Source organism: Phyllobates terribilis, unplaced genomic scaffold (genome assembly GCF_046119375.1).
Source record: "Phyllobates terribilis strain yellow unplaced genomic scaffold, ASM4611937v1 Scaffold_3__8_contigs__length_932513732, whole genome shotgun sequence".
NCBI classification, from domain to species: Eukaryota; Metazoa; Chordata; class Amphibia; order Anura; family Dendrobatidae; genus Phyllobates; species Phyllobates terribilis.
In genome coordinates this window covers 203,498,272-203,517,965 of record NW_027362763.1, presented here as the reverse complement: position 1 = coordinate 203,517,965, position 19,694 = coordinate 203,498,272, and the positions used below count along the sequence as shown (strand labels likewise).

The window sequence follows — 19,694 nt, the reverse complement described above, 5'->3', positions numbered from 1 at the left end:
GTATACATCCGACACATACGTTATATGTTTGCAGACATACAATGGGAACCTAACCTAATACTCATTTGTCCTCATTAAAGGGATATTCCCATCTTGTACATTTATGACATATGCACAGGATACTCCCTAATGTAAGGTAGATGCAGCTCCCACCCTAACCTCAAGAAACGGACCCCAAGAAACGGATAGCTTGCCGCTATCATTGGGGGTCAGAATTTCCATTCATTTGTATGGGAATTCTCCACTGACATCAGCACGCTATGAGATAAACAGGGGTCACAATGTAGGCTCCTTCATCTAATATCCATTTATGGCGTACCGTGTGGATATGTCATAAATGTACGAGATGGGGACACCTCTTTTAAAGGATTTGCAATGTTTACATAACCGAAAAAAAAAATACATGAGAAGATTTATAATTATTTTGTTAACGATTTATATAATGTAATATGCAAATATACAAAGAGAAATAGATGGAAGAGTGATACATAAAGTCTACATATACACCTGCATAGATTGTCAGCTGCAGCCAGTCATTATGTAATAACGCTGTTACATTCTCTGCTATTACCTGGGTTTCTGCTCATAGACATAGAGATCTCACAGCGCCGCCGTTCACTTTCATCCGTGTCCCTGGATTTCTTTTCTATATGTAGGTGTGTGATAACTCGATTACATTCACCAGTGAAAGTGTTTTCTCCTCTGATTTCTTTCCACCCTTCGACCGTGCCAGTGCCACTCTTGTTCCACAGACTCCCCCAGTAATCTTTGCTCTCTGTGTCAGTGCTTTTAATGTTTTTCTTTCTTCTGTCCTGTTTGCTGACCCTAATAATTGTTGCAATATTCATTCCCTCTCGCTCTGCTCAGACTACTTTTGCAAAGATTAATAATTGACTTCCAAAGCAAAGGCCACCACTGACATTACTATCCAGAGTGTAATTTAATTTACTGTACTAAACCTATCACTTACAATCTGCAATGACACTACAATCTATAAAATCATTTATACTTGTCCATCAGATTGGCTGCTATTCTGTGACATTTGAAGAATATAATTAAAGAGTAAATGTTGTTTAATTTTTTTTTCTTCCAGAGATTAATTATATAAGTTAAAATAACAAATTTTGTAATATATCTTATCAGTGAAATCCGCTTTATTCTCCTCCTGGACTGATCATTCATTCTCAAAAGTCTCAATCTATAGACAAAGTTTGAATTCAATGAAAAAAAAAAATATTTATTATGCTCATTTATACAGTGTTGCTCACCGTTATTGGCACCCCTTCATTTTTACCATAGACTATACAATATCTTCAGAAATAAATGGAAATGTACCAAAGTTATATCCTCAGGATTTTTTAATTAGTAGTCCAAAGTAATACAATACTAAAACATTGTTTTTCAATTTCCATGTTGTAATTTCAAATAAGAAACAGAATCAACAGCATGTGCAGCAGTAAAGGGACCCCTAATTAATACTTGGTTGCCCCCCTAATTAATACTTGATTGCACACCCTTTGGCATTGCTGACAGCCTCCAAAGGTTTCTTGTAGTCATCTATAAGCTTCTTGCACTTCTCAGCTGGAATTTTCTCCCACTCTTCCTTTGCAGTTTGTTCAAGCTCTTGAACGTTTGCAGGGTTCTTTTTCCCAATGACGGATTTCAGCTCACCCCAAAGATTTTCAATGGGATTGAGGTCAGGACCCATTGCTGGCCATTTTAGAACAGTCCATGTTTTCTTTTTCAACCAAAGAATTTTAAAAGCACCCACTGTCATCTCCTATGTCATTAATGGGAAAATTTGTATTCACTGAATACAGATTTTACCCATGAAATGAAAGTGAGAGATCATCAATCCAGGAGGAGAACGAAACAGATTTCTCTGATAAGAAATATTACAGAGTTGCTTATTTTCATGTGTACTATTGATTTATGAAAAAAAAATGTTAAAAAAAGTTACTTTTTAAGAGCTCTTCTGGTTTTTTAGAAATAAAGTTTATACACTCTTAACAGAAAATATTATAATATAAGAAAGCCCAAAGTTTAACTAAATTTTATATATACTGTATATTTTTTTAATGTTTTGTCAAAGCTCTTTAAACATGCTGCAGAGTCCTCAGACCCCATAGAAAATCACAGGGTTAAAAAGACTGTGCATGAGTGCGTTCACAACAATGTACAGGCTCAATAGAAAGTCTATGGGCCCAATTCATAATGTGGAGCCTTTTTTTTTTAAATCTCTTTTCTTTTATTTGACTTGTAGTTTTCGTTGACGCTTTTGCACCAAATTCTTCAAAATCGTGCACGTGGTTTACTAATTTTGCACAAAATAAAAAGTACTCTTTGTTTTGTCTTTTTTTGCGCCCTTTTAAAACAAAAAGTTGAATGTTCTTCTAAAATGTCACAGAGTTTGCACAAAAATTTCAGGCGTACATAAATCACTCCATGGGGGACTGGAGTACATTTGCACAAAAATCTTATGACGTTTTAAAAAGTCACAATTGATGAATTGGCAGTAATCATCTGAAAAACATCTCCACCCACACACACAGACACAGACCTCGGAAAACATCAAATCAACATCAAAGCGAGCGAACACATAAAATAAATTTAAAAAAAGTGCAAATTAAAAGAATTTTGTGCAAATCAAAAACAGGCAAAAAAAAAGAGAAATAAAAATGGCGCCTATACAAGAGTGCACCAGGCCCTATTTTACATATACTGCAATGCACACTCATGTAGGAACGTCTGCACAGTCTTTTAAAGGGAATCTGTCAGCAGTTTTACTACGTCATCTGAGAGCAGCAAAATGTAGTAAAAGAGACCCTGATTCCAATGATGTGTCACTTAGGTCATGTTCAAATGTTTAGTATTTGGTCAGTATTTTATCTCAGTATTTGTTCCACTCCAGGTTTTGGCTTATAATCAGAGGAAAGGTATAATAGAAACCCGTCACGACTTCTGTATTCATTACCCATTATCCTGGTTTTGGCTTACAAATACTGATGTAAAATATTGACCAAATACTGAACGCGTGAACGTAGCGTTAGTTTACAGCAGTTGTGACACACTCTGGGTTTTTAGATGTAGCAGAGCTCAGAAAGTTGCCCCCGCCCAGACCAGGTCTCTGTGTACATTGTATATTGACAGTGAGCGGTTTTCAGCGCTGGACTAGTTCTCGCACAGGCACCAGTCTGAGCAGTGAGAATCTTCTGCTGATAATATCTTCATTGTATTGAAACAACATCACACAGTCTGATAAGTGACACATTGCTGAAAACAATGTCTCAGTTCCTACATCATACTGCCCTCAGATTACATAGCAAAAACCTCCCGACAGATTCCCTTTAAGCGATCAGTAGGGGTCTCAGGACCTGGATCCTTATTGATTTACTGCAAATTTACAAGTTTGGAGGAGCCACAACATATAAAAAAATATTTAAAAAAGTTTACACTTATTATTCCTTTTTAAATGAAGTTTGCCCAAATGTATCTCTCAATCTGGTCTAGTTATTGGCATAGTAAAACTAGCTTCCATCTGCAGTTCACTAGTGAAAAATTAAAATGATCTTCTGTCAGGCATGTTAGTTTTTTTCGAACCTAAGACACAGACCTCACTTATCTGTTATGTATAATCGAAGAGTGAAGGCTCAGCTTCAACTTCTTCCCCTGTTTTTCTGTGAAAACTTCATAATGCTACCTGCAGCTACCACTAGGGAAGACATGCAGATTATTTATACTGCCCCCATTAAGTTAATTATTATTGATATAAATCATTATACAAATAGCTCCTCCTATTGGTGACCACTAGTGATGAGCGAGCATGCTCTTTCCTCGAGATTTATGAGCATGCTCGGGTGTTTTCCGAGTATCTTCAGCGTGCTCGGGTGTTATATTTGAGTCACGCCGTGTGCATGATTTGCGACTGTTTGAAAGCTTTAATACATGTGAGGAATGCCTTTTTCTTAGGCATTCCTCACATGTATTAAAGCTGTCAAGCTGTGGAAAATCATGAACACGGAGTGACTGAAACATATCACCGAGCACGCTGAAGATACTCGGCGAGCACCCGAGCATGCGCGCCAAAAGGGTTAACAGAACATACTCGCTCATCACTAGTGACCACATGTATCCAGAATTATTTTATTCATTCAGTTTGTTCTCCTGCATATATTGTACATTACATAAAAATGGAATGAAGAAATAGTATATTTGATGGAACTTTCAATGGGGAGTCAAGTCTTTTCTGAAATTGTACACCCTTTCCGGTGCCAGGATTATATTCCCTAGCCCATTTCTGGCAATTTTTCAGCGATTATATTTGAGAAAATTGGGACAGCCCAGGCAAATTCAGAACCATTGGCAACTAAAATACTTAGTAGTAATTCAAAAAATGGTTGCTGGAAGCAATTGTTTCTCCCAAGTTAACGCTCATCATGTTCCCTCCACCAAAGTGCAGCCGTAAGAGATAAAGAATATTTACCTAAGCCTTATTTCTCTAGCACTGGGAACAGACGGCTTTTATACCAGGAGAAATTATTAATGATACATTGACTTTTCTGCAGTGAAGTTGGTTGAATATCGGAACCAAAGCCAGAAGTTCTCGTGCCCCAAATCACAACCTATAATAGAGCCCTTTACCTACACTGTGTTATTTATTACAGCGTTGTCTCATTATATGGAAGAGGGGTGCGATAAATTAGTGTGATTTGTATTTCTGTAGCCCTACGCTCAGGCTTGGACTGGCCCACAGGAGAACAGCAGAATCCTCCGGTGGGCCCCTGTGCAAGACTGGGCCACCACTCTCTTATATGAGCAGTACTTGGCACAATATGAATCACTATGTACAGACAAAGGCAGCATCTTATTTATTTTACAATCTACCCAGTTCATTGTTATATCAATTTGTGATTGAGGATAATGTCACATTTGCATGTAGGTGAAAAGTGGGGCCCTGGAGTTGGTTACTGGTGGGCCCTTAGCACCCCAGTCCGGCACTGCCTATGCTGCATCCCTAGTGACTATGCAGGTCGTAGCGGCAGGAGAGAAGGAGAGATATAATATTTCCTATGTATTAATTCCTTTATTAATGAAGCATAAGACAGCACATTCTTTATTTCCTGTAATACCATGGCTATGTCCTCTGTATTAGGCAGCATGTCTCACCTGCAGGCCAGACACAATAGTAGACATGTACTAATTATAGCCTCGTTGGGTTTGAATTCTGCATTTCTGTAACTGGAGACGAGCGCTGCAGGATTTTATATTTCCATCTGCTCTGCTAGAACTGATGGAGGAAAAAAAAGATCACCGTAAGCAGTTCTCTCTTTCTCATTACTTCTATGCTGCTTCTTCATCTCTTCTATGTTGGGTATCAATCTTCTATCAGACTCGGCAGCTGCAGCTGTATGAATCACCGGTCGGCATTGTGTGTTCGGCACTGTATTTTCTGTACGTACACAGTTTTCTGAGTTTATCAGATTTATGATAAATACAGCAGTAGAATAGCTAAGACACTGTGCCAAAACAAATGCAAAAGAAAGATCTGTGTGTGCCCCGATAATAATTAGCCTATAATAATAAGTTTATTATCATGGTTGTTATTATTATTTTCAATACTTCCTGTAGGCAGAACTCCAAAATTCAGTAACTGCAGCACCTAACTGCTCCTTGCGGCAGCAGAGACATTACAGGAAAGTCATCCCAGTTGTCCCTAGATGACCCCGCTTAATTCTAGGAGATACGTTTGTGGACCAGTCTATGGTGTAGTCTGATCACTAAAGCTCATCTAAAAGTAAAATGTATAGTAAACTACCATTCTGTTATACATAGAACACAAGGCAAGAGCAAAATAAGTTAAGGGGGTTATCCCACAAATAAAAGTTCATTTTAATCAATAGATCTTTGAATAATAACAATTTCCACAAATGTGTTTAAATAAAATGTTCCTGTGCTGAGATAATCTTATAAATGTGCCCCTGCTGTGTACTGTGTAATGGCTGTGTCTGACCGTACAGGGACATGGTCTGATCATACCACATCTCCTGCGCAGGAGAGGAAGGACACTGAGAACATAAGGGCTAAACTGCATTATTGCTAAATAAAATATACTTACAAAAAATGAAGGTTCTTAGCACATAAATTGGCCAATTCATGTATGCCCACTCCACCCATCAGCCCAAGGGTGCTTTTAATTAGTGTTGGTTTCTACCTGCTCCCTTAAAATTGTAGGCTTACAGCCCAAGAGAGACATGTTTGCCCATTTAAACTGTAGGCTTATAGCCCAAGAGAGGCATGTTTAGGAGGATAGTTACCCATCATGTGGAGGTCACCTTGCCGTGGTTGATGGGCATGCGTGAATTGGCCAATTTATGCGCTAAGAACCTTCATTTTTTGTCAGTACATTTTATTTAGTAATAATGCAGTTTAGATGTTATGTTCTCAGTGTTTGCATATATTTTTAGCCTTTACAGTGTGCTGCTGTACTTTCTTTTTGTGTGTTATGCAGTCATTGCATCATGCACCTGTTCACACCATATAGAGGTGCTGGTCAGGTTTTTTATTTTCTGACATGACAACTTCTTCCAACCAGGACTCATCTTCAGAGATTACAACAAAGACACATATGACTTCTCACATTTCAGGCAACGGCCCCTTAAGTAGCCTCCACATAGTATAATGCACCATAGTCCTAAATATAGTATAATACACCCCATAGTCCTCCATACAATATAATGCACTCCCCATAGTCCTCCATATAGTGTAATGCACTCCCCATAGTCCTTCATATAGTGTAATGCACATTCTATAGTCCTCCATACAGTATAATGCACTCCTCATAGTCCTCCATATAGTATAATGCACACCATGGTCCTCAATATAGTATAATGCACTCCCTCATAGTCCTCAATATAGTATAATGCACTTCCCATAGTCCACCATATACTATAATGCACTTCCCTTAGTCCTCAATATAGCATAATGCACTCCCTCATAGTCCTCAATATAGTATAATGCACTTCCCATAGTCCGCCATATACTATAATGTACTTCCCTTAGTCCTAAAAACAGTATAATGCACTCCCCATGAAAAAAACCTCTCCTCCTCATTCCCCCACTGCTCCGGCCTCTGCAGTGAGCGCTCTGAACCTTTGCAAATCTCAGCAAGCTGGCACAATGTAGTAACGTCATCGCGTCCGCTGTGCTGAGACGTCAGACTCCGCTGTGCTGAGACGAGGCTGTCCTGGTGACGTGCCCAGGGGAATGGGGACGACTACTCGGCGCCCGGGCCTTGTTGTTGGTTTTTGGGGGTGCCGCGGTGGCCGGCTCCTGGGCCCGTACCCTGGGATCACTCTTAAAAAAAAAAGCAAGGAATGGGGAAAGTTATATGGGATAGGGAACGTTCGTGACACCACCTGTGGTGTCTGGTGAGGATCACCAGCACTGCTACAGTCCTCTGAGGCCGGTGATCAGACAGCTTAGTTGGTGCAGCTCCCCACAGGTGGAGCAGGGCCTCAGGGCAGCGTAGGAGAAGGGATGCAGGACAGAGGGGACCCAGCCGGGTCAGAAGAAGAATAGGCACACTCACAACAGTTCACTTCAGTACCTTTACTGGTGGTGTTTCAGGCACGATCCCGGGCACAGTAGGGTGAAGGGTGCATATCAGGACTCTCCCCAGTGAGCAGGTGTGGGGCCTCCTGTTTCTTGCCTTTTCCTGATAAGTTTGTGACCTGCCTGGAGCTAGGCCTCACTTGGTCTCTGTCTTGCACCGGCTGACCTGGTGGTAGGGCCTTCTGTTGGAGATCACACTCCCCGGTCTCTTGGGCCTCAGTGACTCCTGACCCTGGTATAACAGTCAGCTTTTGGTGTTCCTGGGACATGTAGTTCGCCAGGGGTTCCGGTTGTTTCTGCTGGGCCTTAGGGATCCCTGCAGACGCGGACCCGGTGTCCTGTAAATGCTTGTGGGGTGAGCTGGTTAAGCTCCTCTGCCCCCTATGTAGCTTGCTTACTCCACTCGCCTTCGGCCTTGCTCAGGGCCCTCACTAGGCTTCACACTGGCAGTAGGCCTCGCTACTCTTCATCGCTCTTATGGCGTTGGCACGCCTTAGGCTCACTAACCTGAGCTCCCTGAGTCTGTACTGGACTGACTTTCTGTGGACTCCAGACTTAGACTGAAACTGCCTAGCTCCACCTTCCCTTCTTATATCCCTAACGGGTTCCCTCTGGTGGTCTGAAGTGGAAGGTGGAGGTGCGTGTATGCTGTGAGAGCCTCTTGTGGAGGAATCCGTCCATGCACCCCTCTAGGATCTGTGGCACCAATGCGCAGCAGGGTGCCACACTGGCACAGAGCAATTCTGGACAGAGTCACTGTACACAGAGGCAAGGAGGCTGAAAGGTATAAGCAAGGAGGTGGCTTTTGTGATTACATAAGACCATTTTGTTTTTTCTTGAGTTTTGTCTGTGAAATGGCCACAGTGTGAACAAGCTCCTACAAATAGCACATATACCAACTTGTTCTGGTTCATTTCTTTGGTTTTGCTGTAGTTTCTTGTACTTTGTGCAAACAGGGACATGGCCCTCCTTTCTGAGGCATTTCATCTACTGTATATAACTTCCCATGGGCTGAACAGGCAGGCACATGTCCTGCTCTGCCCTGGGTTGACAACCGTCCAGAAATTCCATGAGAGTCCGTAAAAAAGGGCACTTTTTTGCCCTGTCAGCAACAAAAAAAAGTTTAAGGCGTCCTTGACTTTTTTGAAGCTGAACAAACTTATTTTGATTATTTTGACTGTAATTATCATTTTACAGTTCACAGTAAATGCAACTGATGTTTTCATATCGGAATCATGGCTTGTAGACATATATCACTTATAATCACAATGATTTATTATGGCTTTCCAATGTGTCACCAGAAGATGACCTATTGTTTAAATCAGGTTTTTATGTTTAGCATTTTTTTTAAACGTGGGCAATGTTTTTTTGCATAATCACCACAATCTTTATTAAAAAAATAAAAATTTTAAATCTTGCAATTTTCACAGTGGCCACTAGGGTTATTTTAGACTCGGCTGTGTGCCCACGATGCGTTTTCCAAGCGTTTATGCTGCGGAATTTCCGCAGCGTAAACGCTTGGGAAACGCTTGGTAAACCTTCCCCCATGGTCTCCAATGCAATTCCGCACTTTCAATGCCCATGCTGCGGATTTTTCCGCAGCGTTTATGCTGCGCTCAAAAATCCACAGCATGTCCATTAATTTTGCGGAAGCGCTGCGTTTTCGCCGCCATTGACTTACATTAGAACGCGCCAATTCCGCAAGACTGCATCTGTACTTGCGTAATTGGCGCGTTCTAATGTGCGGATGGTACCCGGGTGTAGAGGAGAGGAGACTTCCCTCCACACCCAGGTACCATTAAAAAAGCTGTAAAAAAAAGAATAAAATAAAAAATAAATATATACTTACCTTCCGGTGGCCCGCGGTGCGCTCCTCCTTGCTTCCCGGCACTTCGCGATGGAATGAAGGACTTGAGCTGACATCAGAGTCATGTGACCGGTCATGCGACACTGACGTCGGCAGGTCCTTCAGTCTACCGCTGCCGGCAGCCGGGACCGAGCGAAGCAAGACAGCGCGGGCATCAGGAGGGTAAGTATATATTTATTTTTTTATTTTTTGACATTCTCTCGGGTCACACTATATAAATCCATGCTGTTTGCATGGATTTATATAGTGTGACCAAGTGGTCAAGCACTTTCCAAGTGATGCTAAAATCGCTTGGAAAGCGCTTGACAACCCGCATGCGGAAATGCATGTGAAGAATGCTTCACATCCGCATGTCCCTGGCAGGAAAAACGCATGTTCAATCCGCATGTACAATCCGCATGCGTTTTTTTCTGCCAGGGAGATGCAGAAACGCTCAGGAAAAAATCCTGAGCATTTCTGCATCATGGGCACATAGCCTAAGGAAGTAAAATGTGCTTAAACGGAATCTGTCAGTAGGATGAGCCCTCCTAAGCCATCTATATGGGCATGTAGGTCATAGGAAGCTGAAGAAAATGATACCTTGATATCTGTGATCTGATGTTATATTCCAGAGAAAACCACATTGTTCATATATGTAAATTAGCTGTTCCAGGCTATGGGCCGGACATAGATCTGCATGAGAATCTGCCTCCAGAGCTTATTTTTAATACAAATCTGCCTACAAATCTTATTTTTAATAAGAGTCTGCCTATAAAGCTTATTTTTATTGAAAAGGGGGCATTACCAACAAAAATGTAAGTTTGGGCATTTTTGAATTTTTTTCCTTTACATCGAGTAAGTGATTTTTGTTTTCAATTGGACTTTTCTGAATGTGGTGATACCAAATATGTTTATTTTTTTCATTATCTTTATTTTAATGGGTGAAAAGGGGGTTATTTTAACTTCTTTTTTTTTTCATATTTTTTAAAGCATTTTTTTTACTTTTCACAGTTCTTGTTAGTCCCCTTAGGGGACTTGAAGCTGATCACTTGTGCTATATACAGCGATGCCACAGCACTGCTGTACGTATATAGTAAAAATCATAGTCTACTTTGAAACCCGGCCATAGGCTGCGTTTCAAAGGAGCTCCCTAATGACAAGCACGGAGGTCTTCAACAGACCCCCTGCTGTCATAGTCACCCATCAGCGACTCTTGATCATGTACAGCGTGCCAATGGGAGCTTAGGATGACGCGCCCCCATGCCAAAGTGTGTTAAATGCTGCTGTCAGAGTTGAAAGCGGCATTTAACAAGTTAGCAATCTTGGGCGGCGCTTCCACCACCCCCGATTGTTAGAAGCAGGTCCTGGCTGTAACACATAGCCAACACCTGTTGAGTATGGGGTGGAGCTCCATACACCCGCTTCCGATTTGTGCTGTTCATGTACGGCGGATGCTGTGAAATGGTTAAAGGGAACCTGTCATGTCAAAAAACATTATTAATCTGCATATGTGGGTTTAATCTTCAGGTTAATAGCATTCTAAAGCCTTGTGGCCGCTACACTAAAAAGTTTTTTACCAGTAAGAAATGATCTTTATTCTTCCAGGCAGCCTTGAGCTTTCAGTCATAGACATGCAGCTTCTCTGTCCTGAGGCACTATAGAGCCGGCTGTCAGTCAGTACCGGGGCATGGACCCAGCCGCCGCTCACTATGCACTGAGAGGTGACTGAAGCCGCACTAGCCGCACCTCTAAGACTGAAAGCCCAAGGCTGCCGGGAGGAATAAAGTTATTTTCCTCCCAGCAGCCGGTCCTCCATTGCAGTGGCCACACGGTTTTACAATGCTATTAACCAGCAGATTAACCCCATAGCTGCAGGTCAATAGCATTTTTTTTACATGGCAGGTTCCCTTTAAAGTATAAGCATTGTTTCACTTTTTATTTCATAAATCAATAGTACACATGAAAACAAGCAAGTCTGTGATGTATCTTATCAGTGAAATCTGCTTTCTTTCTCCTCCTGGTCTGATCTTTATCTCTGATTTCATGGGCAAAATCGGAATTCAGTATATCTGAACACAGATGTTGCCCGTGCATTGAGAATTTTGAGAATGGAAGATCAATCCTCCAGCAGAAAGGATTTCTCTAGATAAGATATATTATAAACTTTCTTATTTTCTACTGATTTATGGAAGAAAAAAAATTAAAACGGCGGTTACACTTTAAATCTATGTTCATGTAGGAGATTTATAGCTCAATCACAGAAAAAGGGAGCTCTATAAATATATAATGTGACTAATCAGTTAGGAGTATTGGACCTAAAAATAAAATGATAATACAAGGTGGAGATTTCCTTTAAGCCATATACATAGATTTGACCACAATATTATAGTGTGAGCAATTTTTTAAACCAGTCCTACCATTGTAGGCAAAAACACTGCATTGTCCTGTATAGCATAAAGAAAAAATAACCACTGTGGATGTATCTGAACAGCTGCCAACATTGTAACACTAGCTTATGTGCTTTAGTTACTCTTAAGAAAATAATTAAAACAGATGCCCTAATATTACTTTGTTGATAATGGGATTTTAAAATTTAAAACATTTAAAAAAAAAAAAGGCTTGAGGGGACGCCGGGTCCACAGGACATCATTGAAGTTTACTTGGAAGAGGACAAGGAGTATGAGGTGGAACGAGTTTTCGGTTCCAGACAGGGTCGGATTGGCCTGGCGGGGTACTGCTGAAATGCCCGGTGGGCCCCAGAGAGAGGAAGGAGAAGGAAAAAAAAAGTTTTTAGTGGCACGGGCCCTTTAAAAGCGTGGGAGGCAGGGGTGCGCGCACTCAGACCTCACCCGCAGCGACGACCATTGGGCCCATAATTCAGTATGGCACATCATGTGGGCCCATAATTCTGTAGTGGGGCCATTATACAGTATGGAGCACTATGCGGGGCCATTATACAGTATGGAGCAATATATGGCACCCATCATATACTATATGGAGCATTATATGGGGCCCATTATGAATGCAGCATTATATGGAGCCAATATACAATATGGAGCATTATATGGGGTCATTATACAGTATGGAGCAATATATGGGGCCATTATACAGTATGGAGCAATATATGGGGCCCATTATGCATGCAGCATTATATGGGGTCAGTATACAATATGGAGCATTGTATGAGCCCATCATACGGTATCGAGCAATATATGGGGCCCATTATATACTGTATGGAGCAATATATGGGGCCCATTATATTCTGCATAGAACATTATATGGGGCCTATTATATACTGTATGGAGCAATATATGGGGCCCATTATGTATGCAGCATTATATGGGGCCATTATACAGTATGGAGCAATATATGGGGCCCATTATATGCTGCATGGAACAATATATGGGGTCCATTATATACTGTATGGAACAATATATGGGCCCATTATGTATGCAGTATTATATGGGGCCATTATACACTATGGAGCATTATATGGGGCCCATTATATACTCTATGGAGCAATATTTGGGGCCATTATTCCATTATTCTGCATGGAGCAATATATGGGGCCACTATACTGTATGGAGCACTGTGTAGGACCATTATACTGTATAGAGCACTATGTGGGACCTGTTATACTGTATGGAGTATAAGGGGCCTATTATACTGTATGGAGCAATATATGGGGCCCATAATACTGTATGGAGCAATATATGGGGCGCATAATACTGTATGGAGCAATATATGGGGCCCATAATACTGTATGGAGCAATATATGAGGCCCATAATACTGTATGGAGCATTATATGGGGCCGGCCCATAATTCTTTATGGAGCATTATATGTTGTCCATTATTCTGTATGGTATGGAGCATTATATGGGGTCCATTATTCTTTATAGAGCAATATATGGGGTCCATTATTATGTATGGAGCAATATATGGGGTCCATAATAATGTATGGAGGACTATGTGGTGCTCATAATACTGTATGGAAGACTATATTGTCCGGTCTGCCTTGTTCGCTTCGAGGATTCGCTGGTTTCTGAGCTATTGTAGAATTTACGATATCACTCATATAATGTAAGAAGTGAAATCTTCGGCATTGTACTATATCTATATTTCTCCGCCGTATCTGTGCATCATGAATCGTGGTATGTGTTAAAGAGGCCCACTGAGACTTTTTCGACCGGGACCCACAAAAACCTGGAGATGAACGCCGGCTGCAGCTGTGACAGACTGAGCGCTGACATCACACAGCAGTTACGCTAAATGACTGCCGGCCATTCAGTGTTACTACTATGTGACGTCAGCGCGTGGCCTGTCACAGAGCAGAGCGCCCTGTCACAGCTGCACTCAGCGGCCATTTTAACAACCACATAGAATATGAAGCCACAAGAGGATGCCGGGGGAGCGCAAGAAGGTGAGAAGAATCTTTTTTTTATCCCCTCAGTGATTGAGCAGGGTAGTGGACATACGGGCTTACATAGGGGCCTACAATAAGGACATTATTACTGGAAGGGGCCAGAATGGGGACATTATCACTGGAAGGGGCCCAGGATGGGGACATTATTACTGGAAGGGGCACAGGATGGGGATATTATTACTGGAAGGGGCCCAGGATGGGGACATTATTACTGGAAGGGTCCAAGGATGGGAACATTATTAAAGTGGACATAGATGGGGGCAACATAGGGGCTTAGGATGGGGACAATAAATAAAGGGGCCCTGGATCTGGGACCTTATTAAATAAAAGGGTGACATAATTACTGTATAGGGGTCAGGATGAAGAACATACATTATTGGTTTATGGTGGCAAGTGGGGACATAATTACTGTAGGGCCAATCAGGGGACATTGTTACTGCTGTAATTTAATTTACTTTTGAGGATACTGTCTTCCATGAGGGGTAACAAAAGGGGGGTCCTGTTACTGTGGAGGGCGGCACTATGTTACTTTTTTCTTCATCTGATGTGGTGTAAAAAAAAAAAAGTGGGGAATGTGCTCTAGAAGTGATCAGGTATAGATAACTGTGTGTTATTTTCTACATAGATGAGTCCTGGCTGGAAGAAGTGAGGGTGGTCTGCACTGGATGAAGAAGAAAAGCGAAGATGAAGGACTTCAACTACAGACGTCACTGGCGAGTCGGTGTGTTACCTGTACACTGACACTATATACTAAGTACAGAGCTCCTGTTTATAATGTCACCAGTGGTAATATTAGTGTTATTAGTATTGTGTTTTTTATTAATAATAAGTATTCGGTTACTATGTGGTGGTAATATGTGATCTGGTCATGGTGTGGCGGTATTTATCCCCTGTAAGTGGTATTATTCGGTCACTATGTGGTGATAATATGTGATCTGGTCATGGTGTGACGGTATTTATCCCTTGTATGTGGTATTAGTTGGTCATTGTGTGGTGATAGTATGTAGTCTTGTTACTGTGATGAGGGTATTTGTTCCTTGTATGTGGTATTATTGATCTTCGTATAGTGGATTATGTTGAGTATGGCGGCCATTTGTTCTCTCTGATATTAATAAGGGGAGGATTCTTGATTTCCAATAGAGGTTAAATACTTGGATGTTTAACCCCTCCCTCTCCTGTGACTATTACACAGTAGCAAATATGCACTTACAGGTGTTCTACGGTAAAAACAAGTAATCACCTAGTCTAAGGCCACATTCACACCATCAGTATTTGGAAGCAAAAACCAGGCGTGGGTGATGAACACAGAAGTGGTGGTGACGTGTTTCTATTATACTTTTCCTCTGATTGTTCCACTCCTAGTTTTGGCTTACAAGCACTGATGTAAAATACTGACCAAATACTGAATGTATGTATGTGGCCAAAGGATAAGTGATGTTATTGATAGGTGGGGGTCGACTGCTGGGACCTGCACCGATCTGCAGAATATGCAGCTTTTATCCCCATTAGTATGCAGCGGATTGTACGACTCGATCACTGATCCATTCATTCCTTAAGGGGCTGCACTTGGATTTTTCTGGAAGCCCCCAAAGAGGATGAATGGAGCTGCAGTGAGATATCCCATCAGCCGCTCTATTTTAAAATGGTGATAAGTGTCCTGTCAGGGATAAAAGTTCCCCATTCTTCCGATTGGTGCGTTTTCCAATGGTCGGATTCCACCGATCAATAAGTTATCACCTATCCGGTAGAGCCCATGGATCGGTGATAACTTGTTTTCATCAAAGAACCCTTTAAAGCAAAGTACCATAATTGTACATCCCAGATATGGTGGCGCACAGTAGATGTGCAGGAGCCGCCTGTGTTTTACAGTCGACGCTCCACTATAACAGGGATAACGGCTAACGGGTATTTGCATATGGCTGTAGGGTGGGCCCCTAGGGTCAATTCCTTCTGTGGGCCCCAGACACCCCAGTCCGACCCTGGTTCCAGATATGTCAGATGTCGACTGCAATATCTCGTTAAATGGAAGGTATTCGGTCTGGAAGACAATTCCTGGGTTGATGGGGAAGATTTGCATGTGGATCACGTAGTGAGGGAGTTCTGTCAGCGGCGTCAGTAGCTGGGGATCTCAGTGGGTCCAGTGGCCCCTCGTTGAAAGGACGGTACTGTCATGCATCTGGGTTCGAACCTTTGAGCCTGTGGTTTGTGGCCGGCTTCTCTGTCTGCCAAGCCACAGCAGTTACACCTTTTAGTTTCTGTTATCCATGCTTCGGTCTTTATTGGGTAACAGGTGTTTTCATTTACTCATTTGTCTGCCCTACCACCTTTCGAGTGCGGCTTTATATACTTTTCTCCTGCTGGTATTTCCTGCTGGTGATAGTCTCTTTGGATGTTTAGCCATATTGCTGTAGTTTAAACCAGTCAGTGAAAGACCAGCAAGGGTTTATCTCTTTGATGTTTATGTTCTGTACCCTGCACCTATATTTTTTTTCTTTTTAGGAAGTAGGCAACATTTTTTCTGACGTATGTACTTAATCCTTTATGTTGTATTTCGTGGTTTGTTTTACTCACTCTGGGATCGCTATCTATTTAACACCCTGCTCTATCCTCTTCTTTGGGAGGAACGTGAAGTGCTCAACGGATTTTCAAGCAGCATAGGTCCGAGTAGCAATCGTCAAGTCTGTGATTTGGGCTATCTCAGCTCACGCAGGGACCACTAGGGAATGCGGGGTCAGGATCTCTAGTCTGTGCAAAAACCAACAGGGTCAGTTCCAGTTTTTAGTAATAGGAAGCAGTATAGAAAAACTCCAGCACCTTCTCTGTATCCATCACAAGAAATGTAAAGTTAAAACGTCCATTTTATTAGTTCCATTAAAAAAGCGCCATATGTAAGGCAGACTTTACGCGTTTCGAACCAAACAAGGGTTCTTAATCATATGATGAACCTTGTTTGGTTCGAAACGTGTAAGGTCTGCCTTACATATGGCGCTTTTTAATGGAACTAATAAAATAGACGTTTTAACTTTATATTTCTTGTGATGGATATGGAGAATGCGCTGGAGTTTTTCTATACTACTTCCTATTGCTTATCCCTGGACTTGCTACCAAGGATTTCCGTGCACCAGTGGACCCTTATGGCATATGCATGGTAGGCTGAAATTTTCCTTTTTTTCCTTATATACCTCCAGTTTTTAGTGTGTTACCTATTTTTCCGAGTGACTTACTACACTATCATAACAATCTTGTTTGATTTGCAACTGCTGCTTGACACTGAGTGCTGCAGCTTAGTTTACTTGTAACCAGAATACGCAAGTCCTTCTCCTGTTCTGTATTCCCAAATATACTTCCATTTAATGTATTTACAGCAATAGGATTACTATGTTCTGGGTGCATTACTCTACATTTATCAACATTAAACCTCATCTGCCGTGTGTTTTTTTATGCAACTATCTTATCTAGATCGTTTTGTAATATTATACTGTTAAAGGGTATATCCGGAACTTTGTAAAAAAAAAAAAATGTGCCTAAGCACTAACAGGCAAGTAGTTGCTACCTACCTGCCTGTTGTGTCTGGCGCCATTGTTCCCCGGCATAGACTGTTCCTTCCGGCGATTCAGTTGCCGCAGCTGACGTCATGTCAACAGAGTGGGGGCTTCTTTTCTGCCTTGCTCTGGTGATGGGGCGTCACTTCTGATGTCATTCTGATTGACAGCTGGCTCCCCCACTTAGGCAGCGGGATTCCGACTGTCAATCAGAATGATATTGGCAGTCCCGCCCTGTCAACAGAGCAGAGCGGAAGAGAAGTCACCGCTCTGTCATTGTGACATCAGCAGAGGCAGCTGAATTGCCATCAGGAGCAGTCTGTGAGTGCTCTGTGCCAGGGAAGAATGGCACAGAGCACAACAGGCAGGTAGGTAGCTACTACCTGTTATGACTGCCAAAGCACATTCACACAGGTAACGTACAAACCAGGAAGACAAATACCTCAACATGACAAGTCCCTGTTCAGACTAGGAAAGGCCCTTCTCTGACCTTGGTCTGTCCCTGCCTGACTGTGGAGGTTGCCACCCTAAGGTAATGCAATAGCGCCCCCACTCGACAGCGGCTTACCCTGAATGTTCTTAGCAGCTTTTGGGATCACTAGAGTAGCAGTTCCCTAAGGAATAAAGGAATCATACCCAAAGCAGCTGCAACCAACACAAACTGCAGCACAGTGAATGAATGCAACAAAGTCTATCACCTGCAGGAAACACCAGTAAAGGAAGGTATTTAAAGCTGCACCAGAAAGATGATAGGACAGACAAATGGAGGAAATGAAAAACCAACGTTACCCAAAACCAACAAAAACAAAGATAGCAGAACTAAAACACCCGAAGAAAAGGTGTATCAGTTGAGGCTCAGCGGAAAGAGACGCCGACCACAGAACTCAGAACCAAGGGTTCAAATCCAGAAGCATGACAATACCTGGCTGTTATTGTTTAGACACATTTTGTTTTTTACAAAGCCTGAATATCCCCCTTAAGCTCAGTTTTTATTATCCTACATAGTTTTGTGTCATCAGCAAAGACTGACACTTTACTCTCAATCCTATCCACAAAGTCATTAATAAAGAAATGAAAGAGAATTGGTCCTAGTACAGATCCCTGCGGTCCCCACTGCTGACTATGTCCCATTTAGAGAATGTACCATTTATGACGACTCTTTGTTTCCTATCATTCAGCCAATTCCTTACACATCTACATATAGTTCCCCCAAGTCCTTGCTTCTGTAGCTGCAGTATAAGGCTGCTATGTGGTACAGTATCAAATGCCTTTGCAAAGTCCAGATAAATCACATCAGCCGCATTACCAACATCCAGATTTGCACTTACCTCCTCATAGAACCCAACATGCTGGTTAGACACGACTTCTCTTTCATGAATTCATGCTGGATGTCAGTTATTATATTATTCTCGGCGATATAACTCTGCAGGTCATCTCTTATGATGCCCTCAAAGACTTTGCATACTACTGATGTCAGACTTTCTGGATGGAAGTTACCTGGATCCACCTTCTTACCATTCTTAAATATCAGTATCACATCAGCCTCCTCCAATCCTGAGGCACTACCCCTGTTACAATGGAGTGTACGAATATGAGATTCAGCGGTCTGTCAATTACTGAGCTCAATCCCCCAATATTCGTGGATGAATGCCATCCGGCCTGTGGGCTTTGTGAATGTTTCATTTTCTCAGACGCAGCCATACTTCTACTTCTACAATGTTTACATATATCTTATTGCATACAGTGTGCTGCTGATCTATCTATCTATCTATCTATCTATCTATCATCTATCTATCTATCATCTATCTATCTATCATCTATCTATCTCATGTCTATCTCATATCTATTATCGATCTCATATCTATTATCTATCTATATATCATCTATCTAATATTTATCTATTATCTATAAACATCATCTATCTGTCTCATATCTATCTATATCTATCTATTAATCGATCTACAGTATCTATCAGCAATTTATTATATCTATTATACAGTATATCTATTATCTATTTATATATCATCTATCTCATTATCTATATATCATCTATCATCATCTGTTTTATATATATATATATATATATTTATATATATTATATCTATCTATCTATATATCAACTATCTATCTCATTATCTATATATCATCTATCGTCTATCTTTTATCTATCTATATATCATGTATCTATCTGATCTATTAGCCGGTCTGTTTATCATGGCCTATGTTGGGTGATGGTGTAGTATCCGCACAGACGTCACAGCTCTCATCAGC

General features: G+C 41.5%; 1 protein-coding gene across 5 annotated transcripts in view; it reads right to left on the bottom strand.

The window, feature by feature from the left end:
- Positions 1-19,694, bottom strand: part of LOC141259066 (allantoinase, mitochondrial-like) — a 202,745-nt gene that overhangs the window by 58,524 nt on the left and 124,527 nt on the right. Inside the window, exon 1 of one of the 5 annotated variants that reach the window (XM_073674519.1) lies at positions 572-900. The exons of the other annotated variants lie outside the window; for them this stretch is intronic. Coding sequence (XP_073530620.1) covers positions 572-848 — 277 coding nt within the window. The 5' untranslated portion in view covers positions 849-900. Of the gene's footprint in view, positions 1-571; positions 901-19,694 lie in introns of those variants that run through there. 5 annotated transcript variants of the gene reach the window in all.